At 45.1% G+C, this 25108-nt stretch overlaps 1 protein-coding gene across 1 annotated transcript in view; it reads right to left on the bottom strand.

The window, feature by feature from the left end:
- Positions 1–25108, bottom strand: part of LOC120025545 (guanine nucleotide exchange factor VAV2-like) — an 87357-nt gene that overhangs the window by 4756 nt on the left and 57493 nt on the right. The window contains exon 2 of the mRNA XM_038970106.1: positions 4259–4375. Coding sequence (XP_038826034.1) covers positions 4259–4375 — 117 coding nt within the window. The remainder of the gene's footprint in view (positions 1–4258; positions 4376–25108) is intronic.

Genomic DNA, 25108 nt, shown 5'->3' with positions numbered 1-25108 from the left:
GATACAGCAACCTTTCGTTTACTGGGTCAACGCTCTGACCACTAGGCAACCTGCCGACTCAAGTGCTGCCATAGAGTTACTTTAGAAGTGCCCATCCAAGAAGGCTCAAGGTCATTGGCCACAGATAAAATGCCGTCAAATCATGTTATATATACAGTAGCTTTGATTGAACTGATCATGTCAGTCATCATCATGAATCAAGTCGACAATCGGCCATTGGACATAAACATTACACAACAAGTTGGAAATCGCATATTCAACAATGAGTGGTTTGGAAGAAATCAGTGACAGTGGCTGTGTGGTCCCAAATCTGTGATTAAGGGTCTCTGTTTCAAATTTAAAATGATAAACATTCAACATTGGCCATGCTGTCAATGAAGCATGATTTGTGCCGTGCTCAAAACAACTGTTGACTCGGAACTGCGAAAACTTGATTTCATTGATTTCAAGACAACTGGGAATTCCGGAAAAACGAGCTCCGACTGGGAAATATGTTTTGAATGGACATCCAACTTAGAATTGTGAGTCGGGAACTCGGGCCTCTTTCTAGAGCTATGATCTGAAGATCAATGACGCCCTCATGATTCGACCTTGTTTTTTTCATGATTCGATCATGATTCGACCTTGAGTTCCCAGTTGTCTTGAAAGCACCATAAATCCATAGAATTCCAGACTTTGATGACAAAATTTGCCCATGAAGGACTGCCATGCCACCTTCCTGTTCAAGTGAGCACAGCACAACAAGGTGAGTCCAAAAATGTATTGTATGCTGCTGCATAAATGATGTAATATGCCAGGGAGATATGTATACTGCAGCTAAGAAAGTAAAATCTAAGTGTATGTTGTGTAGTAAGCTGTTAGTAGCCCATGTGCCTCACCCTAATAATTTGGTCTATTTACCCCTCTTCATTTCGCCTACTGTTCTGACTTGGTGGTGCACATGTAGCCTATAACCTGTTTCAGAGAAATGTAATCATTTAATATTGTAAGAGCTTTCATGGTCTGCTTATATGCCCCCTTTATTTATCCTACGGTTCTGACTTGGTGTACAGGGAGAACACTGTAAGAACGGCCCATGTTCTGAATTCTGTCGCTGTACATTTAAAAAGTTCTAAACAAATATTTATATTGACTAAAGTTACATCAGTCCTAGCTCGCTCATTAATGTCTTAATTGAAATTACGGATTGCCTGTTATGTGCTTGTCGTCCCTTTATGCCATAGTTTGTACATCTCAATTGTCAGTAGAAACCACATTTCTTTAAGCAAGTCAGCCATATCAGCTATGTTTTTTTAAAGGCAGTAAATGAGGCTGAATGAACTGTTTCGCTGCCAGGCAAGGCTCCGCTGATAGCCAGGTGTAGCAGTGGTAAAGTGTTGGGACTCTGCTGTTGGGACAGCTTTATGGGCACCATTTGTCACCGTTATAGTGCAATTAATGTATTATTTAGTGTTGTGTTGTGTAGTGGCTTTGCTGGCGTGCATCCCACATTTATACATTTTTTGCCCCACCGAGATTTACATGCTAAAATCGCCACTGCTCAAAACAATGGCAATTTTGATGTAGAGTGGGATGCAGTTGAAAGAGAGTGCAGTCATGTGCAACTTTGACTGTAAATTGTTCCCCTGTCCTTCACGTTACTTTAGTAAAGTGATTGTTGCTTCATCTCTGGGCTTCTTCTCATTGCACAGGCTGTCAGCCAATTTTGCACTCAAATGCACACAGCCATTGCAAAACGCCATTTACCTTGATGCCACAATATCAATTCAATGAATTACAATCTGAAAGTGTGGCTAGTCCATGAATCAGTTACAATTCAAAGTCAGTTTCGTGTAGAAATAATATAAACTGTCTTCGCTGTCTGCATTTTAAAGAACAATGCTTTGCCTAATGAAGATGACAGTGCAGGATGTCAGAACTTCCATCTCTCATCATCAGCCACAAGTCACAGACAGACCGGAAATCCCCCAATACTGATAAACGGTTAACAGGTGCAGCCTAATTATGCTCATCATCTCAACAGCCAAACAAACTGATTGCCATGTTCATTTAAATGACAGCCATGTTTCTCTGGGAAGCTAATTAAAAGGTAGAAAATCAAGGCTGTTGTGAGGTAGTGGAGGGAGCGTTTAGACCCAAGCGTTCCCCCGGGTCTACTGTAATAAGCTGTTTTCATCGCTAATGATGTCATAATGAATATCTAATGAAGGGGGGGTTCTGTCCATCTGTGTGGAACAAGAGCTTCTATCCCGGGTGGTAAGGGGTGATGGTGGTGAGAAAAGGAGAAGGGAGTTGGGGTGCAAGAGAAGGGTAGTGTGGGAGAATGTGTGGAGGAGAGAGGGGCAATGGAGGTTTGAGGCGGGGGGTTCCATCTGTTTCAACGACCTAGAACAAGATCACTGAAAGGGGGGTGGGAGAGGTTCTGAGGGTGCAATTACTGTGCCTGCAGCACTGTGGGTCAGTTAGCCCCATCTCCCTCTGTCTCCCAATCATATGACCCGGGATAGGCCATCATTAGAGAGAGAGATGGATTGGAAGGGTGGAAAGGTGAACTCTGTTGCCCCTGACAGCCAGCCAGTGCAAACATACAGTATGAGAGGATGAGGAGAAGAAGAAGCTGATGAATCTAGATCAGATGCATCTGATTCAAGCCCCTGATCCCCAACCCCTCTCACCCATACCCTGTGTTTAACATCATAAAACACATTCAAGGAGAAAATCCATGTTGTAAGTATAAAAAAGTATAAAAAAGTGAACAAAGAGTAGGAAGAAAGACTTCAAGAGGCTGTCTAACCAGCCTTTCTACAAGAAGACAAACACCCTCCTTTAGCTTTGCTTAATAGGGAACGCACGCACGCGCACCCACACATTTAAATGTAAGCCACATTAGAGGGGATCTGTTCACGTCAATATATTATAATGTGATGCTTTCCCTTAATGGAAAATCAATGCGAAGACAAGCCTGCCACCTCTGAGACCATGAAAAACGCAATTTCCAAATTGACATGTGGAGGGTGTGTGGGATTGATTCTGACTGGGGCCCAATTTTAATATAATTTACTGTGAGCTCATTGACTCTCAGACATCTACAAAATGCCAAATTACAGGCCTCCTTTTCTCTCTCTCTCTCTCTCTCTCTTCTGGCCTCCATGTCCATACATCTGTCAGATAAGGATTTTCATGGGGTTAAATGCCAAAACAGTCAATGTCAACTGAGCCTGGAGGGCATGGCCAGAGGATCTGATGACACTCACAGTGAAGATTAAAGTATGTCCTATAACTAATTAAATCCTGTTCCCATTCAGACATTTCCCCACACCTCAAACTTCAGCCCCGGAAGGCCATTTACATCATCAACAAACACCTCTGATCTGACTCATTCCACCTAGAGACAACAGTGGAAAAAATTGTCCAAACTAATCCTAGCATCACAGCATACTGTATACTGGCACTACATATATACAGTATCCTATCCTACTCTGCATATGTGCAATGCTTTAGTAACCCACTAGCCTGGCGAGACCTCAACCATCCCCCATGGTTCACAGTAAATAGGATTAGCTGTAAAGAGAGATATCCAGTTAAATGTTCCCTGGATCTAACACGGACACCTCCAGGGCAAGTGAAGAGAACAGGAGGGTTTAACTGCAAGCTGAGGCCCACACCCAGACAGAGCAGAACGGAGCAGAAGCCATGGGATACTGTAATACCCCAGTGCTTATATCCTGTCCCTAACCCCCACCCCTCACAGTAATACCTGGAAATGAGTCAGCCTACTGCTGCTGAGCCACACACACACACACACACACACAGCTTCCAGGAAAAACCATGTACCATCTCACACACTGGCATAAAACAAAAATATACATATTCACCCAACCACACTCACTGACACATGCACAAAGCGCTGACCCTGAAGGGACACCGTATGCTCTGAAAGCTGAAATGCACAATACCCTGCTGCTACAGCAGTCAGATCTGACTGTTACATTTCACCCAAAACATCCCATATTCTAATCAAATCTGTGCTGAGCTTATCATTCCAACAATACTGGCTCTCCATAACCAGGCACATTATATTTTCTGAGTAGCAGGAGCAACAGTTTTACGCTTCTATATCACATTGGGAAGAAATATCCTATCTCCGAGTAAGACATTTTGCAGGACAGAACACTCAACACTTCAATAGCTACACACACAGCCTTGTCATGAGGGCCCAAACCACAATGACCTCCCATTCAAAATCAATATCACTCACCTTGCCGAAGTCCCTGACATCAAACAGGTCAAATGGGTCAAACAGCTCACTGTTGCGCAGGCCAAACTTGTCGTGGCACACCTTGAGGAATGTCCGGATGTTCTTCAGACACAGAAACTGGAAGAGAGAGAAAGGAAACACCACAATGTCAGAAACAGTGTGGAGATCTGTGACGATGCGCACTTATGATTTCCCATTAGTTTGGACATTACACTGCATTGATTTCTAGCCCTTCAAGTGTAATAATTGTTTATGTTGCTAACATTCAGTGGCGGAAAAAGTACCCAATTGTCATACTTGCGTAAAAGTAAAGATACCTTCATAGAAAATGACTCAAGTAAAAGTAAAAGTCACCAAGTAAAATCCTACTTGAGTAAAAGTAAAAAAGTATTTGGTTTTAAATATACTTAAGTATCAAAAGTAAAAGTATAAATCATTTCAAATTCCTTATATTAAGTAAACCAGACGGCATGATTTTCTTGTTTTTTTTTAAATTTATGGATAGACCTCAGACATAATTTACCAACAAAGCATTTGTGTTTAGAAAGTCCACCAGATCAGATGCAATAGGGATGAAAGGGGATTTTATCTTTAGGTGCTTTCCTGTCCCGATAAGCATTCAAAATATAACAAGTACTTTTGGGTGTCATTGAAATAAATGGGGTAAAAAGTACATTATTTTCTTTAGGAATGTAGTGAAGTAAAAGTATAAAAGTAGTCAAAAATATAAATAGTAAAGTAAAGTACAGATACCCCCAAAAATTATTTAAGTAGTACTTTAAAGTACTTTTACTTAAGTACTTTACACAACTGCTAAACTTTTCAAGCATATTCCTATCGCTAAACATGTCCCAGAGTTTTTTTACAAAAGATAACACGCGAGTAGAAATGCTAACATTGTTTATTAGAGTTTAAAGTTACATTGTACAGTATCGCCGACCTGTACCCACCACCACGACCTGTACCCACCACCACGACCTGTACCCACCACCACGACCTGTACCCACCACCACGACCTGTACCCACCACCACGACCTGTACCCACCACCACGACTTGTACCCACCACCACGACCTGTACCCACCACCACCACAACCTGTACCCACCACCACCACAACCTGTACCCACCACCACGACAACTTGTACCCACCACCACGACCTGTACCCACCACCACGACTTGTACCCACCACCACGACCTGTACCCACCACCACGACCTGTACCCACCACCACGACTTGTACCCACCACCACGACCTGTACCCACCACCACGACCTGTACCCACCACCACGACCTGTACCCACCACCACAACTTGTACCCACCACCACGACTTGTACCCACCACCACGACTTGTACCCACCACCACGACTTGTACCCACCACCACGACCTGTACCCACCACCACGACCTGTACCCACCACCACGACCTGTACCCACCACCACGACCTGTACCCACCACCACGACTTGTACCCATCACCACGACCTGTACCCACCACCACGACCTGTACCCACCACCACAACTTGTACCCACCACCACGACCTGTACCCACCACCACGACCTGTACCCACCACCACGACCTGTACCCACCACCACAACTTGTACCCACCACCACGACTTGTACCCACCACCACGACTTGTACCCACCACCACGACTTGTACCCACCACCACGACCTGTACCCACCACCACGACCTGTACCCACCACCACGACCTGTACCCACCACCACGACCTGTACCCACCACCACGGCTTGTTTGTGGATAGATGTTTTGGGAGAGCGCCTCCCTGGTCCCATGTTCATAGTTTTTAACCAGCAGGTGCGCACGCTCAGTAATGAGACGGTTCTATGTTGAGGGGTATTTTCCTAATAGTGGTCTTCATCTGTTAAATGATGTATGTGCTGAGATGTTGCGATAATGGCCATTGAAATGATACCTAATGAATAATATTGATTATAGAGTGACGTGAATCTTAATTGACAAAAGTAAAAGAAGGAAAAAACTGTTGTACTAAAATGGGGGACTGCTGTGAACATCTGAACTACTTCTAGCTCAACCTGACTCCTAGTTATTAAACAGGATCGGTTAACAAGCAATATCAGTGTGATATATTTTAGAGAATAGGCCAATTTCATTTCCTGGCCATGATTGACAGGCTCTCCACTTCCTCCGCCTGTATGTATGTTAAGCGTGATTAAACACGATGACAGACTGATTGTGCTCCTGAGGCTCAGTCTAAGTCTGGGACTGAAGTACTGTAGTGCTCTAAATCAGACAGCACAGGCAGAGAGACCACCTGTCTCCTAGCATTGTCCTCCAAGCCATGTCATAGTATCTCATAGTATTATCACTGACTCAAACCCACACTAGGGTCACCTCTTCAGGTATAGGAGATGTGCTGTATGAACTGTGCTTTCCCTCTAGCATGGATTTAGACATCATTGGATTTGGAAGTACATATTAGACACCATTTGGTATAAGCCATCGGCCTTATGCACTGATGTTGTAGCTACTATATGATCCTGCTCTCTATAGCAGGGATGGGCAACAGGCATGGCCGTAGGACCGATTTCCAATTTAAAAAGAAACAATTATTTTAAGAACTCAGTCAGGGTTTGACTGCATGTGTGGGTATGGATGTGGGTACGCAGACTCGCCAGCCACTGAGGCCACTCATGATGAGTTCAGATGTATTGTGGCCCCGATTAAATCTTTGAGCCTGAAACACATCCTTGACTCCTTTCAGCTGCTATGGAATGCGTGTTGATAGCGGGATGTACGTTACATTTGGATTTGGGGGGGGGGGGGGGGGGGGGGGGGCACCTGCTGTGTGTTCATGTTAGTAGCATTTTTAAGTGAATAGGCCTATGTGTTTGAGATATGATATGATCCATTATTGTCCATTGTCATGGATATTCATCCTGTGTGTACAGACCTCAAAGACCTTCTGACTCATTTACATTCATGCAGCACAACCCCACAGAGAAAGTCACCGCACTGAGCCCTATAAGAGAGCCACACCGGCCAGCGACGAGAAATGTGATTGGCTAGCCCGCTGCCGTAGCATTTGCAGTTCACCAGCTAAGGTTATCATGTCTGCTGATCTTCAAAAGGAGAGGGAAAAAAGTGTATTCTTTTGCCAGGGATAAAAGGTAACATTTGCAAGAGGTGGTTGGAGTGGGTGGCTCCAGATAGAGATCATAGAAGTGACTATGTGGAGGACATTCTAATGCATGTAGCCTATTGTACATAACAGAGATGAGGGGGGACGGGGGAATTATGATCTGCTCAGTGGAAAACACACATAAACAGACCAGCTCTGAACACACCCGGGACACACTAAACATGGTCAGGTCCTCAACTGCTGCTAGTCTTGTCTGTGATTTTTCTGTGTGAAATAGTTAATTTAGCACATCTCTTGTATTTCAAACAGCAATAAGCCATTTCTTATCAAGCCATTCTTATTATTGAGACATTAGATTTGGTTTCACCAACAACCCTGCATGTTTACAAAGAGTAACCCAGTCCAACATTGAAGACGCCATACAGTATCATGATCTGTCATGATCTGTCGTGACACACAAAAAGACACACCTGGAGGGACCACTGTGTTTGTGCATCTTCTAGCCTGTGTGTGTGTGTGTGTGTGTGTGTGTGTGTGTGTGTGTGTGTGTGTGTGTGTGTGTGTGTGTGTGTGTGTGTGTGTGTGTGTGTGTATGCTCTACTGAAGTGACATCTACGACTTAGACTTCTGACTTTTTATAGAGCAAACAACAGCCAACAACCAGCATTAACAAGAAAGAAGACTTGTTGGTTTGGGGCGGAGAAGAGAAACAGGAAGAGAGGAGGATGACAAGGGTGAACAGAAAAAAAGAAGCAGGAAGCAAAAAGCTGTCATCCCCTGACAGCACCTCGGGGGAGGGCCCAACCCCACCCCGTCACACAGAGAATAATGCATTACCACAACGCTGTGGAGGTACCGTAACCCTGGAGGGCACTGCATCCCCACTACTTCAGAAATGATGGGATGCAAATTAGAGCTTCCTCATAAACCCGAGCGCTCTGAAATGAAAGGGATGGAAAGGGGGGGTGAGGAGGGGGAGGAGAAGGCGATGAGGGTTGTTTTGGCAAAACTGAGGTGCTTTGGTGTCAGGGAAAAGAGAAAACGATGAGGGGGAAAGCCGGGAAAGAACAAGCCCCGTGGGGGAGAGGAGGGTGGGAGGAGGAGAAGGGTTGTTGTGTCTGACTGAGGATGATGAAAAAGAACAAGTGTGGAGCAACTGAGCAAGCTAGGGGGAAAAGAGGGGAATACAGTCTGCAGAGAGACGGGGAGTGGAGAGATGAAGAGATGGATTCACGCAGACTGAGACAGCCAATGTGAGTCAGTGACTGGATCAGACAGTCAGTCACAGGATTAGTTTAGTCAGTGGGAGAGAGTGAAGGCTGTCTAGGAGAGAGTCAAGCAGACAAACACAGTCATTTAAAACACAAAGGCAGCGGCTGGTGCTGTGTGGTGCTGTGTCTACAGGAGTGAATCACTCCACACACCTCTGCAAAGTGAGAACATAATTGAACAGAACACTGCAGGGGGGAAAGAGAGAGAGCAGCTTCCGTGGTTGCCATGGTGCTATAAGGCAGCCTAAACAGAGAGTTCTGTACATTTGTTACGTATTTTAGTTCTAGTTTAGATTTAGTTTTTTAAATCAGCTTTTTTGTTTTTGATTAGTCATTGGGTTGTTGATTGGATATATCTGGTTGATTTTATCCACAGAGTTGCAGACTGATGACAGGTTGGCTGGCTAGCTAGCTGGCTAATGTACAATGTTTGCATTTAAAAGTTGCATCTCAGCACCGGCTGCTTTTTGATCAATGAGACCTGACTGCATTATGGAAATGGAGAGAGCTCGTACTGAACATGACTACTGCTCTGGACTGATGTGTGGTGGGCTTTTCTTGCGCTGTAGCAGCAGCAGAGGCATCACCCAAGTGGGTGCTACACATTAGTTGTGGAGGAGTACGAAGTCCAGGCTACGGAGAGGCTGAGCTGAGGACGACATCAGGACCAGCAGCCATCTCCATCACTATCACCTGGCATCACCATCATCTGGAATCACCTGGCATCGCCATCCTCTAACTCAGTTAAGGAACCTGAGATTGCTGATCTAGTGAGGGAGGCCTGCTCTAGGGCCTAGGCTATGACAACGTCGTCATGTCCTTTGTTTTGTTGTGTGTTCTATGTATAACCCACGTATGCCTAGTAGGTTAGGTCTACTGTGTAGCCTTCGACTACTATGTTTATGTTTGTTCATTTTTAACCATTTATTTAAGACGACCACTTTTGTGTATCATCCTCAATGATTTTAAATGCATTATCCACATGCATTGTTGTACCGTGTTTGAAATTGTCAAATAAATATATCTATCTATAGCCCACGCAACCCTTTCCTGTTCTCCACAGCAGCCCACATAAAAGAGGCTGCACTGCTTCTGACAGATGGGTGAGGCGCTACAGGGAGAGAGGTGTGTGTGTGTGTGTGTGTGTGTGTGTGTGTGTGTGTGTGTGTGTGTGTGTGTGTGTGTGTGTGTGTGTGTGTGTGTGTGTGTGTGTGTGTGTGTGTGTGTGTGTGTGTGTGTGTGTGTGTGTGTGTGTGTGAGTGTGTGTGTGTGAGTGTGAGTGTGTGTGTAAAGACCAGGCTCTTGTGGTGAAGGATCTGTGAAACCTACAGTTGAACACCTCAAATATTTCTAATACTGTGCTAGATACTACAGTATGTTGACTGTTTTGTGCTACGAGAACACACATGTCCATGCTCTGTCTTTCATCCTCTCACCAGCCCTGCCCTTAGGCTTACAAACACCCTTCTCTCTGGGGATAGGTAGTCAGCCACACCCTGTGATTGGTGGTGTGTGTGAACAGACACCCAGGGGGCCTGGAGGACACCAGGGGGCCACGGACCCCCCCCCCCCCCCACACTGTTATCCCTGACGGCAGGCAGACTTCCGGGTCGCACAGATGTTAAAGCCAGTCAAGAGAAAGTCCCTGCTCAGGCTAATTGGGGAGGCAGACGCCCCATGAATAATACATGGAGGTACTTTGCAAATATTAATCTGATAGCATTACCCCTAAAGCTCCATATAAGGGCACGGAGCACCCATGTTATTAGATCAAGCCCCAACACATAACACACGAAGCCTTTCAAATTTGCACAGGTTTACAGGTTTTCAGAAAGGTTCATCTCCATTACAAAGGATGATAATTCATTGGAAAAGCCAGACTCCAGAGGGAGAGGTGCACTAGGTTTTCAGAATGGTTGAGATTGAAGTCCACCTTCACCTTTGCTCCCACTGTATATAAAGATGTAACCACACAAGCTAATTGCCTTAAGGGGCAGTTCTGAGATAAGAGGAATACTTGACTAGGGAAGTGTACCAGGGTTGGGTAGGTTACTTTCTAAATGTAATCCGTTATAGTTACTAGTTACATGTCCAAAATTGTAATCAGTAATGTAACTTTTGGAATACCCAAACTCAGTAAAGTAATCTGATTACCTTCCATTACTTAAGAGTCATTGGAAGAAGATAAAAAGGATCCATCAATCGCATTTGGTGTCATCATAGTGGTCTCTGACTCGCTCAGGTGGAACAAACTTAACTGAATGCCATTGAGAAAAGAGAAAGGTGTCATATTGTTTTCACAAACATCCTTTCTGAATTTAAAATTAGTCCAAGAAATAATTATCTAGTTTTTAAAAGAGTATCTGTAATCTGGTTACAATATTTTTGCTAGTAACGTAATTGACTACAGTTAAAACATTTTGTTATAATTACATGTAATCAGTTACTCCCCAACCCTTGAGTGTATAGTGCAACTAACATCTCTCTCTCTCTCTCTCTCTCTCTCTCTCTCTCTCTCTCTCTCTCTCTCTCTCTCTCTCTCTCTCTCTCTCTCTCTCTCTCTTTCACACAAACACACAGGTCAATCTGCTGAAAATAGAAAACCAGTGAACTTCAGTCAACTGAAAGGAAGTCCTCTTAAGGGGGAAAAAAGCTGTGTGATAAATGTGAAGTAGATCGGAGGAAAGAGAGAGAAAATAACTGTCATGAAGGTACTCTGCCCGCTGAAGCAGAACTATCTTCAGCTGGGAACAAAGGATGTGCTCTCATGGATAATGGAGAGAATAGAGACGAGCTATTCCTTCAAGTTCACGGTACTACTGTCTCTCTCACAGTACCAGGCAGAGCTCGCCACAGCTAGATCCAACCAGCTGCAAAATAGATGTGCCTCAACATGTGGGCTACACAGCTTCAATCCCCAATCCACCCTAATCATGTGACGTCATCTATGCCATTGTCAATCAACAGGTGGACCTTTGAGTAAACCCTGGTGGGTGTCCAATCATCTCCTACTCCTCTCCTCTCCCTCCCATGGTCGTCAACATGCTCTGCTCTCTGTCTCTCTCTCTCTCTCTCGCTCGCTCGCTCGCACGCACTCACACTCACACACACAAATACACACACACGTGGTGGAGGCATACACATCAGTCAGCCTATTCTAGTGGCTGACTGATGTGTATGCCTCCACCACGTGTGGCCTGATTGGACCCAGGCCAGCATTAGACAAAAGGCAGCAAAAAGCCTTTATCACCTCAATTCTGTCTGAGCTCATTTTCCATTTCCTTTTCTTTCAATGCTTGTTTCCCCACACATCTTTCTGCAAAGTAATAATTCATCACACTGCCTCCTCTGAGGTTGCAAATGGGTGAAAAATTACATGCAATATTTCTTTGTTTTGTTTTCTGACACAGGGCTTTCACCCTCGCGTGACCAAGCCTATCTTGGTCACGCCAATCTTGGTCACGCCTATTTCCTTATGTCATCATCTACTTGGCTGCTCTGGTCACTATGGAGAGTTAACTTCCTGTTGTCTTTAGCCAAGCCAGAGGTATGGGCCGGGAAAAGTCAAGACCCACATTACCCCTGCCCTTTCCAACCCTGTTCTTCATAATTCAGTCAACTTGCAAAATCTGGGTGCAAACAAAGATAATGTATGAGACCTACAGATGGACAACCGGGACGGCTGATTAAGAGGTTGTTTATGTACTCTAGGTGCAGAATGGGCCGTGTACCATAGACATTGGAGAGAAGCAGTGTGTTAGGAATCTCTGATTTTCAGTAGCATAGAAATAGAATCTCATTCTAGTTATGTTGTTGTCTCAGCCCCATGAGTAATGTGTGGAGAAGGCTTCTGAGAATCAGAGACTACACCCGATCAATGGCCAGGTAATTTATGACACCAGAGTGGGGAGCACAGGACTGCATTCATCTTCTCCCAGACCTTCTCCCTCCTTCCTCACCAAGCTATTTTTCATAGCAGTGATTTAGATTGTCTTAGATCTAGCTCCTTCCGCATCATTCCCTGGGAAGGTCAGAAACACCATACATGGAGAGGGGGCAATCTATGTTTTTATAGAGCGAGTGCCTAGTGTAACAGCAGTACTGCGTGTATTTTCGCCAATAAAAACTAGTTTGGGTTCACTAAAGGAGAGAGGTTTATACAAGCCTATAATGAGTTTAATTAGAAACACATTTTAATTTTTAAACACTGCGGCATATTAGGAACATCAGCAGGCCCATAATGTCCCATAATACCTCAAATTCACCTGACATGCTTTATTCACACACCACGGCTGCTTTGTCACATAGCCTCAAACCAAACTTTGGATGTTGGCTTCTTTGTGCCTGTGACATCCATTTTCTGCCTGCACCTCTAACTTGGGAACACTAAATTCATAACATGATGATAAATCTATTTTGCTTAAAAAAAACTATAGTCATATTGTAAAAAAGAAAAGAAAAAAGAAAGCAATGTTGACATAAACAAAATAGAAACATGGTAGCAGAACTATGTACAATAGTTATTTATCTGATCTAGTGCACCAACTAACGGGATCACATAACCTCTCAAATTGTTTATGTCAACTATGGCAACTATGGGCCCCAGGCCAAAAGTCAAAATAGTGGGACAGTTGACCATGGCATGCCGAGGGATGACTATCAGGGTTCGATACTCAGTTAAAGTCAATCCATTTCTGAGTGTCACGACTTCCACCGAAGTCAGTTCCTCTCCTTGTTCGGGCGGCGTTTGGCAGTCGGTGTCACCGGTGTCACGTTCCTGACCGTATTTCCTTTGTTTAGCCTTGTTTAGTTGGTCAGGACGTGAGCTGGGTGGGCATTCTATGTTATGTGTTTCTATGTTGGGTTCATTGTATTAGCCTGATATGGTTCTCAATCAGGGGCAGGTGTTTTACGTTTCCTCTGATTGAGAACCATATTAAGGTATGCTGTTCTCACTGTTTGTTTGTGGGTGATTGTTGCTGTGTCTGTGTTTGTTCACTACACGGTACTGTTTCGTTTCGTTTCGTTTCGTTTGTTCGTTCGTTCGTTCGTTCGTTCCTGTTCGTGCGTTCATGTTTTATGTGTTCTCAAGTTCAGGTCTGTTAACGTCGTTTATTATTTTGTAGTTTGTTCAAGTGTTTTTTCGTCTTCGTTATTATTATTAAAATTATTATGTATTCAACCCACGCTGCGTTTTGGTCCGATCCTTGCTCCTCTTCAGACGAGGAGGAAGACGAGCGTTACAGAATCACCCACCAACCAAGGACCAAGCAGCGTGGTAATGGGCAGCAACAGCAGCAGCGGCCAAAATCTCAGGACTCCTGGACATGGGAGGAGATTTTAAACGGAGAAGGACCCTGGGCACAGGATGGGGAATATCGTCGCCAGAAAGCTGAGCTGGAGGGAGCGAAAGCTGAGCGGCGGCGATATGAGGAGGCAGCACGGCAGCGCGACAGGTACGAGAGGCAGCCCCAGAATTTTTTTTTGGGGGGGGGGGGCTAAAGAGGAGTGTGGCTAAGCCAGGTAGCAGACCTGAGCTCACTCCTCGTGCTTATCATAAGCAGCGCGTTACTGGTCAGGCACCGTGGTATGCGGTTAAGCGCACGGTGTCGCCAGTGCGTGCCCATAGCCCGGTGCGCTATAGGGCAGCCCCCCGAAAGTGTCATGTGAGTGTGGGCATCCAGCCAGGGCGTATTGTGCCTGCTCAGCGCGTCTGGTCTCCGGTACGCAGTTTCGGTCCAGGGTATCCTGCACCGGCTCTGCGTGCTGTGTCTCCGGGGCGCTGGGAGGGTGCAGTGCGTCCTATGCCTGCGCTCCGCTCGTACCGGGCAAATGTGGGAGTGGAGCCTAAGGGAGAGGTGCGCGTAGTAGGCACTAGATCTCCAGTGCTCACCCACAGCCCGGTTCAACCTGTGCCTGCACTCTGGAGGGTCCGGGCTGGAGTAGTATTCCAGCCTGGGGGAGTGGTGCCAAGGCTGCGCACCAGAGCTCCAGTGCTCCCCCACAGCCCGGTCCTTCAGGTGCCTCCTCCTAACACCAAGCCTCCTGTAGGTCTCCCCAGCCTGGTGGGTCCTGTGGCAGGCCCACACACCAGGCTGTCTCTCCGTCTCCTCCCTACAGGTGTGCCCGTCTGCCCAGCGCCGCCTGCACTGTCCGTCTGCCCAGCGCCGCCTGAGCTGCCCGTCTGCCCAGCGCCGCCTGCACTGCCCGTCTGCCCAGCGCCGTCTGAGCCACCCGTCTGTCCTGAGCCTTCAAAGCCGCCTGTCTGTCCTGAGCCTTCAGAGCCGCCCGCCTGTCCTGAGCCTTCAGAGCCGCCCGTCTGTCCTGAGCCTTCAGAGCCGCCCGTCTGTCCTGAGCCGCCAGAGCCGCCCGGCAGTCAGGAGCCGCCAGAGCCGTCCGGCAGTCAGGAGCCGCCAGAGCCGTCCGGCAGTCAGGAGTCGCCAGAGCCGTCCGGCAGTCAGGAGTCGCCAGAGCCGTCCGGCAGTCAGGAGCCGCCAGAGCCGTCCGGCAGTCAGGAGCCGCAAGAGCCGCCCGTCAGACAGGAGCCGCCAGAGCCGCCCGCCAGCCAGGAGCCGCCAGAGCCGCCCGCCAGCCAGGAGCCGCCAGAGCCGCCCGCCAGCCAGGAGCCGCCAGAGCCGCCAGCCAGCCATGACCTGCCCGAGCCGTCAGCCAGCCATGACCTGCCCGAGCCGTCAGCCAGCCATGACCTGCCCGAGCCGTCACTCAGTCCGGTGCTGCCCCTCAGTCCGGTGCTGCCCCTCAGTCCAGTGCTGCCCCTCAGTCCAGTGCTGCCCCTCAGTCCAGTGCTGCCCCTCAGTCCGGTGCTGCCCCTCAGTCCGGTGCTGCCCCTCGGTCCAGTGGGGTTGATATGGAGGGTCGCTATTAAAAGGAGGCCACGGAAGCGGGGATAACTATGGTGGGGTGGGGGCCACGTCCAGAGCCAGAGCCGCCACCGTGGACAGATGCCCACCCAGACCCTCCCCTATAGGTTCAGGTTTTGCGGCCGGAGTCCGCACCTTGGGGGGGGGGGGGTACTGTCACGTTCCTGACCTTATTTCCTTTGTTTAGCCTTGTTTAGTTGGTCAGGACGTGAGCTGGGTGGGCATTCTATGTTATGTGTTTCTATGTTGGGTTCATTGTATTAGCCTGATATGGTTCTCAATCAGGGGCAGGTGTTTTACGTTTCCTCTGATTGAGAACCATATTAAGGTAGGCTGTTCTCACTGTTTGTTTGTGGGTGATTGTTGCTGTGTCTGTGTTTGTTCACTACACGGTACTGTTTCGTTTCGTTCGTTTGTTCCTGTTCGTGCGTTCATGTTTTATGTGTTCTCAAGTTCAGGTCTGTTAACGTCGTTTATTATTTTGTAGTTTGTTCAAGTGTTTTTTCGTCTTCGTTATTATTATTAAAATTATTATGTATTCAACCCACGCTGCGTTTTGGTCCGATCCTTGCTCCTCTTCAGACGAGGAGGAAGACGAGCGTTACAACCGGTCTTCTAGCCACTTTTCATTTTCCATTTGTTTTGTCTTGTTTTGTACACACCTGGTTCTCATTTCCCTTATTAAGTGTTGTGTATTTAACCCTCTGTTCCCCCCATGTCTTTGTGTGGAATTGTTTGTAAGTGCTTGTGCACATGTGTACTGGTGCTCGTCGGGTTTTGTACCCATGTCGGTTATGTCTTTATGCCGTTGGTTTTGGAATTAAACTGCTCCGGCTATTACCTAGTTCTGCTCTCCTGCGTCTGACTTCTCTGCCACCAGTTATGCACCCCTTACACTGAGATTATAATAAAAGCCTACATTATTCAAATGCTTTTATACCATGGGGAGGTCACCCCCAAGTCTCATCCCATACCTGAAATGAAACCTATAACATGAACATCTTTCTCTGAATTAAATTCTAAAATCAAAACCTATCTATGAAACAGCATGGAAATATAATGATAATCACATAAAAAAACAGTATTAAAGCCTTTGAGAGGGCTTATGGCTTAGTCGGCCTGAGGTGTATAGGAATATAAGGGTGTACAGCTGGTGTGATTCATGATTACCTGGGAGGTGACCAATGCTATTAACATGGAGAACAGCCTGTTAATTACCCATCAGCCTCTGGGGCTTTAATCAGCCTGCCTACCCTCCATGTGTCCACCAATGTAAACAATCTTTCAATCAGCCAGCCAGCTACCAAGCCAGCTCAGCTCAGCTACACACCAAACAGGCAATTTACAGATGAAATTGTGGGATTCTTATGATCTTTAGTGAGAAACAATAACATTATCATCCACTGGAGATACAGTTGAAGTTGGAAGTTTACATACACTTAGACTGGAGTCATTAGAATTCAATTTTCAACCACTCCACAAATTTCTTGTTAACAAACTATAGTTTTGGCAAGTCGGTTAGGACATCTACTTTGTGCATGACACAAGTCATTTTTCCAACAATTGTTTACAGACAGATTATTTCACTTATAATTCACTGTATCACCATTCCAGTGGGTCAGAAGTTAACATACACTAAGTTGACTGTGCCTTTAAACAGCTTGGAAAATTCCAGAAAATGATGTCATGGCTTTAGAAGCTTCTGATAGGCTAATTTACATAATTTGATTCAATTGGAGGTGTACCTGTGGATGTATTTCAAGGCCTACCTTCAAACTCAGTGCCTCTTTGCTTGACATCATGGGAAAATCTAAAGAAATCAACCAAGACCTCAGAAAAGGAATGGTAGACCTCCACAAGTCTGGTTCAACCTTGGAAGCAATTTCCAAACGCCTGAAGGTACCACGTTCATCTGTACAAACAATAGTACGCAAGTATAAACACCATGGGACCATGCAGCCGTCATACCGCTCAGGAAGGAGAAGCGTTCTCTCTCCTAGAGAAGAACGTACTTTGGTGCGAAAAGTGCAAATCAATCCCAGAACAACAGCAAAGGACCTTGTGAAGATGCTGGAGGAAACAGGTACAAAAGTATCTATATCCACAGTAAAACGAGTCCTATATCAACATAACCTGAAAGGCCGCTTAGCAAGGAAGAAGCCACTGCTCCAAAACCGCCATAAAAAAGCCAGATTACAGTTTGCAACTGCACATGGGGACAAAGATCGTACTTTTTGGAGAAATGTCCTCTGGTCTGATGAAACAAAAATATAACTGTTTGTCCATAATGAACATCGTTATGTTTGGAGGAAAAAGGAGGATGCTTGCAAGCCGAAGAACACCATCCCAACCGTGAAGCACTGGGGTGGCAGCATCATGTTGTGGGGGTGCTTTGCTGCAGGAGGGACTGGTGCACTTCACAAAATAGATGGCATTATGAGAAAGGAAAATTATGTGGATATATTGAAGCATCATCTCAAGGCATCAGTCAGGAAGTTAAAGCTTGGTCGCAAATGGGTCTTCCAAATGGACAATGATCCCAAGCATACTTCCTAAGTTGTGGCAAAATGGCATAAGGACAACTAAGTCAAGGTATTGGAGTGGCCATCACAAACCCCTGACCTCAATCCCATAGAAAATTAGTGGGCAGAACTGAAAAAGCGTGTGCGAGCAAGGAGGCAAACAAACCTGACTCAGTTACACCAGCTCTGTCAGGTGGAATGGGCCAAAATTCACCCAACTTATTGTGGGAAGCTTTTGGAAGGCTACCCGAAACGTTTGACCCAAGTTGACCCAAATACTAATTGAGTGTATGTAAACTTCTGACCCACTGGGAATGTGATGAAAGAAATAAAAGCTGAAATGAATCGTTCTCTCTACTATTATTCTGACATTTCACATTCTTAAAATAAAGAGGTGATCCTAACTGACATAAGACAGGGAATTTTTTACTAGGATTACATGTCAGGAATTGTGAAAAACTGAGTTTAAATGTATTTGGCTAAGGTGTATGTACATTTCCGACTTCAGCTGTATGTAATGAACAGCAGTGGATATATTGCACTGGCTTTTGAAAGGAGAAGTAACCATTTTCTGTGAATGTATTGCCTTATCCAATATCAATAATTAACTTTAAACCAGGGGCTGTCTTGACATACCTTTCCCGAATGCTTGTCAAACTAGAAAGGCCAAATGAGCAATTGGGCAGAAGGGTTGTCGAGCTGAATGTTTTTGGCATAGCCCTCTGACTGTGCTAAGCAATAGCTGATGTAGGGTCATCACACTGATTCATCCCTAGCTGAACTCTTAACTTGCTATAATCTTAACTGACATTAAAAAAATTAAGCAACTTTTGGTTGGGGGATGATTTTCTGTTTGGGGGGCCCTTCTGGCCCACTTTGACTTGTTGTTGTGCAGTGGGAATGCTGCCTGAGTAGAACAAGTTATTCAACACTTCCACAACATCGCTAAAGGTCAGTGTATTGCATCAAATGTCTCATAACATTACGCCGCAGATCTAAAACAACACTTCATTTTCTGTCCGTGCTTCATATTCCTTGGCGGGTGCTGACAGCGTTGTGCATGAAGCACACTTCCTGTTTACACTCCATTGACAATTACATCGAAAAGCTTTTTGGCACCGTCCCTCCGAATTAATGACTGTTCAAATAAAAGCTTTTTCAGAGGTGTGTGTGTGTGTGTGTAGGGGTTGTCTGTCTGTACATTTTTAGACACCTCTCGTCATGGCAGGCGGTTATATCCACTCGCTGTGTATAACTTTCACATGATTTGAAGAAACAGTCATAAATTATCCAAACCTGTCTGTGTGGGATACTAGGCACCTCTCCCAAGGATAATTTAATTAACTTCTCAGATATCTATGACACCACCCATCCTGTAATATAAAAGAGACTTGGGTAGACTACAGCAATGTCTGCTGTACCAAAGAAGAGATTGCAAGAGGCTCATCTCTTATCTGAGAGTAAAAGACAGCGAGAGAAAGAGACAGTGAGAGAGAGAGTTGTCAGGCGGATATGGCAATGAACAAGAGCTTTGCAGGATCAAACATGCAGTCTCTACCAGTGATCCTCCAGAAGGGGAGCAGGGAGGACAGGCAGGGAGGGGGGGATGGGGAGGGAGGGGGAAGCATCAGAGAGACGGGTCCAAGCCACAGAGAGCTGGGGCTTTCATCAGCCAGCCTCCCAGCGCCAGCCCTGCCCTCCACTGCTCTACATGCAGCCAGCCTGGGAAAGGCCACATGAAGGCACCTCTGTAGAGATCACAGTCCCAGTCAGTCACACAAAGCCTGCAGCAAGCAAAGTAAGTGTGTGTGTGTGTGTGTGGGGCTGCTTTTACATGAGGAATCATTTAAGGTTAATGTTTTCCCGTAAAGTGCATGCTAGAGTATATCAGACTCATACACAGTGCGGGACATGGACATGCTGGTTATCACCTCAGAGGTGAGAGGTATTAAACTGCCATGTTTCAGCACATACAGTACCAGTCAAAAGGTTTGGACACACCTACTCATTCCAGGGATTTTCTTTATTTTGACTATTTTCTACACTGTAGAATAATAGTGAAGACATCAAAACTATGAAGTAACACATGGAATCATGTAGTAACCAAAAAAAGTGTTAAACAAATCAAAATATATTTTATATTTGCGATTCTTCAAAGTAGTCACCCTTTGACTTGATGACAATATTGCACACTCTTGGCATTCTCTCCACCAGCTTCATGAGGTAGTCACCTGGAATGTATTTCAATTAACAGGTGTGCCTCATTAAAATTTCATTTGTGGAATTTCTTTCCTTCTTAATGCGTTTGAGCCAATCAGTTGTGACAAGGTAGGGGGGGTATACAGAAGATAACTCTATTTGGTAAAAGACCAAGTCCACATTATGGCAAGAACAGCTCAAATAAGCAAAGAGAAACGACAGTACATCATTACTTTAAGACATGAAGGTCAGTCAAAACCGTAAAATTCAAGAACTTTAAAAGTTTCTTCAAACGCAGTTGCAAAAACCATCAAGGGCTATGATGAAACTGGCTGTCATGAGGACCGCCACAGACAGGAAAACCCAAAGTTACCTCTGCTGCAGGGGATAAGTTCATTAGAGTTACCAGCCTCAGAAATTGCAGCCCAAATAAATGCTTCACAGAGTTCAAGTAACAGACACATCTCAACATCAACTGTTCAGAGGAGACTGCGTGAATCAGGCCTTTATGGTCGAATTGCTGCAAAGAAACCACTATTAAAGAACACCAATTAGAAGAAGAGACTTGCTTACGCCAAGAAACACGAGCAATGGACATTAGACCAGTGGAAATGTGTCCTTTGGTCTGATGAGTCGAAATTTGACATTTTTGGTTACCATCGCTGAGTCTTTGTGAGACGGAGAGAACGGATGATCTCTGCATGTGTGGTTCCCACCGTGAAGCACGGAGGAGGAGGTGTGATGGTGCTTTGCTGGTGACACTGTCTGTGATTTATTTAGAATTCAAGGCACACTTAACCAGCATGGCTACCACAGCATTCTGCAGTGATATGCCATCCCATCTGGTGTGCGCTTAATGAGACTATAATTTGTCTTTCAACAGGACAATGACCCAACACACCTCCAGGCTGTGTAAGGGCTATTTGACCAAGAAGGAACGTGATGGAGTGCTGCATCAGATGACCTGGCCTCCACAATCACCCAACCTCAACCCAAATGAGATGGTTTGGGATGAGTTGGACCACAGAGTGAAGGAAAAGCAGCCAACAAGTGCTCAGCATATGTGGGAACTCCTTTAAGACTGTTAGAAAAGCATTCCAGGTGAAGCTGGTTGAGAGAATGCCAAGAGTGTGCAAAGCTGTCATCAAGGCAAAGGGTGGCTACTTTGAAGAATCTCAAATATATTTGTTTAACACTTTTTGGGTTACTACATATTTCAATATGTGTTATTTCATAGTGTTGATGTCTCCACTATTATTCTACAATGTAGGGAAAAAAACGTTACTGGTACTGTACATTCAAGTGACATGACAAGAGAACACATACAATATACTTTTCCACCAGAATGCATTGCAGGCATTCCCCGCCACATAAAGAATTAATCAAGTTGGTTTTCAACCTAAGTCTGATGGCCATAACAAAGCTTGGTTTTCAGTGAGAACTGAACAGACCTGTTACAGTGAAACTTCTCTGCTCTGGCTTAGGTTTTAAGATGGTCCCACAAGGCTGAGATGTGTGGCTTAGACAGAGGGGGCAAGGTAGCACACATCACACCGAATGTTCAGCGCGCTGTTGAGTCTGACCTCCGTCATTTTCTTGCCAATCTAAATGTAAAATCGGGTAAAACCGGGTTGCACTCAGTTTGTATGTAGAGGGAGCAGACAGAGATGGCTTCCCTACCTGCTTATCGTCCACTCAGCTCAGCTGGCCACTGCCTCCAAAACTTCTTTCAAAATAGGAGAGAAAAAGCTGCCACTCTGGATTTAGCCTACTTTCCAACATGCCCATTAATTTCAAAGCAGATGTCAAAAAAGAGGGGGAGGATCACTGGGACTAAGCCGCTAAATAACAGAGCTGAAAGACTAACGGGTGGGGACAGGAACAAACTCTGGAGAATGCGAGGAAAAGTTAAAAAAAAACTAAAACAAAGTAAAAACGTGACCTAAGCTGCCATGGGGAATTATATATTAGTAGTGTTAATACAGCTTATAGCTAAATCAATTTATGACTTGTGTTTCATGGAAATGAGGTATTGTTAGTGGATGGTCTGGCCGGGTCATCTGTGTGAGTGGGTGGTCTGGCCGGGTCATCAGTGTGAGTGAGTGGTCTGGCCGGGTCATCAGTGTGAGTGGGTGGTCTGGCCGGGTCATCAGTGTGAGTGGGTGGTCTGGCCGGGTCATCAGTGTGAGTGGATGGTCTGGCCGGGTCATCAGTGTGAGTGGGTGGTCTGGCCGGGTCATCAGTGTGAGTGGGTGGTCTGGCCGGGTCATCAGTGTGAGTGGGTGGTCTGGCCGGGTCATCAGTGTGAGTGGGTGGTCTGACCGGGTCATCAGTGTGAGTGGGTGGTCTGGCCGGGTCATCAGTGTGAGTGGGTGGTCTGGCCGGGTCATCAGTGTGAGTGGGTGGTCTGGCCGGGTCATCAGTGTGAGTGGGTGGTCTGGCCGGGTCATCAGTGTGAGTGGGTGGTCTGGCCGGGTCATCAGTGTGAGTGGGTGGTCTGGCCGGGTCATCAGTGTGAGTGGGTGGTCGGAGTGTGAAGCATCCCACCCACCTTTCCTTCCTCTGCCCAAACCTAATCTTCGGCCTATCCCTTCATCCCACCCTTCCCACATGGCAACTCTCCTCCTCATCTGAGCCAAACCGAGGAGATTTAGGGTGTGTGCGTGTGTGTCAGTGTGTCAGTGTGTGTGGCAGAGATTAGAGTTCTACTCGGGAACGCAGAGGAGAGGCAGGGATACAGTGAAGGACCTCAGCATACAGCTCTGTCCTATCCACATGAGAGACTTGTCCATCCAATCCCAGATAGCGTGTGGATATATCCTAAGGAAATTCACTATATTCCTAAACAATGTTAACCATTTATATCCATATAATATCATAGTAATAGCAACACCTATGCAATTCTTATTAACTAAAGGTAAAGTAAAAGAATCTCAGCTGACCTTTAAGTAATACATTGTATTGTGTTATTTACATTCCATGTTAACACAATTCATGCAGAGAATGAGTCATTTCAAAAACAGCTTTTCCTGAAGGACGATGGTTAATTATATAATCCGTCATCATCATCATCATCATGATCAGTGTCCTTGAGGTATGTTTATGACGTTACCACTGGGCTGAACACATTTTATAATTGCCATAATGCATGCAGCAGTTAGCAGCAGTAATCGCATAGCTGGATTTCCTCATTCAGCAGTCCATTTCTGAAAACCACCAAACCATGTCAGCTTTCCCTGTCAGGGATATTACACTGTAGAGGTTGTGTGTCAGAGAGGGAGAATACAGAGGAGAGAGAAAAAGAGAGGAGGAGAAAAGTTTACCCAAGAGCAAAGGAGAAGAGGAATCACAGAGTCTCCTGGTTCCAACAGGTCTAAACCCTCCAAGTGAACTCCCCTCTCCTCTCCCTAATCTACTGTAGAGCTCCACTCAGTGACATCATCAGGTTCCATGCCAAGACACCAGTCACCAGTCATCATAGAAGCAAATCTTTTTGTCTCTGGATCAACATGTGGTAAGACAGGCGAGCCAGAGCCAAATCCACGCTCCAAGCCCAGTTTTATAGTTACTGTAAGGGCCCAGACACAAATTGCAGTACTTAGCACCTCTGAATATAATTTGTGAACCGAGTGCGCACCGGTGTTATACATAGAATCGTGTGAAAAATTTCAGCAGTCAGACATCTACAGCGTCTATAGTGAATAATTATTTTGCAAAACCAAGATAAATGATATAAAATACAACGGAATACTTCGGAGTATGATATCATGGGCAGAAAACCCAATTCATCTCCATCCATTATTGAAGTTGAAGGGTCATTTATAACAGAACTTATCGATACTGCCAATCATGTCAATTATTATTTCACTAGTAAAGTGGGAAAAACTCAGAAGTGAAATGATAACATTGAAAAGTGAACAGAATAAAAATATCTAATAATAAAAGGATTGCTGTTTTGAATTTGGTCAAGTTAGTGTGGGAGAAGTGTAACATCTATTGTTATCCATCAAAAACCTTAATGGGAAACTATTGAGAATGGTATTGCAGACTGTATTGCCCCTATTTGCTATATCTTTAACCTCTAATTCCTCCCAAACCCGGATCCGGGGGCACCCCCATCAGTAAAAAAGCTGACTAGCATAGCCTAGCATAGCGTCACAAGTAAATACTAGCATCTAAATATCATTAAATCACAAGTCCAAGACACCAGATGAAAGATACACATCTTGTGAATCCAGCCATCATTTCTGATTTTTAAAATGTTTTACAGGGAAGACACAATATGTAAATCTATTAGCTAACCACGTTAGCAAAAGACACCACTTTTTTTACTCCACCAGTTTTTTACTCCATCAGTAGCTATCACAAATTCGACCAAATAAAGATATAAATAGCCACTAACCAAGAAAAAACTTCATCAGATGACAGTCTGATAACATATTTATTGTATAGCATATGTTTTGTTAGAAAAATGTGCATATTTCAGGTATAAATCATAGTTTACCATTGCAGCCACCATCACAACTCTCACCAAAGCGACTAGAATAACTACAGAGAGCAACGTGTATTACCTAATTACTCATCATAAAACATTTCTTAAAAATACACAGCGTACAGCAAATGAAAGACACAGATCTTGTGAATCCAGACAATATTTCAGATTTTCTAAGTGTTTTACAGCGAAAACACAATATAGCGTTATATTAGCTTACCACAATAGCAAACATCACAACAGCATTGATTCAAGCCAAACATAGCGATAACGTATAAACCACCAAAATATATTAATTTTTTCACTAACCTTCTCAGAATTCTTCAGATGACAGTCCTATAACATCATATTACACAATGCATATA

The sequence above is a fragment of the Salvelinus namaycush genome, chromosome 31, assembly GCF_016432855.1.
Source record: "Salvelinus namaycush isolate Seneca chromosome 31, SaNama_1.0, whole genome shotgun sequence".
Classification (NCBI taxonomy): domain Eukaryota; kingdom Metazoa; phylum Chordata; class Actinopteri; order Salmoniformes; family Salmonidae; genus Salvelinus; species Salvelinus namaycush.
The sequence above is the reverse complement of the archived record's forward strand: the minus strand, read 5'-3'. Positions and strand labels throughout refer to the sequence as shown.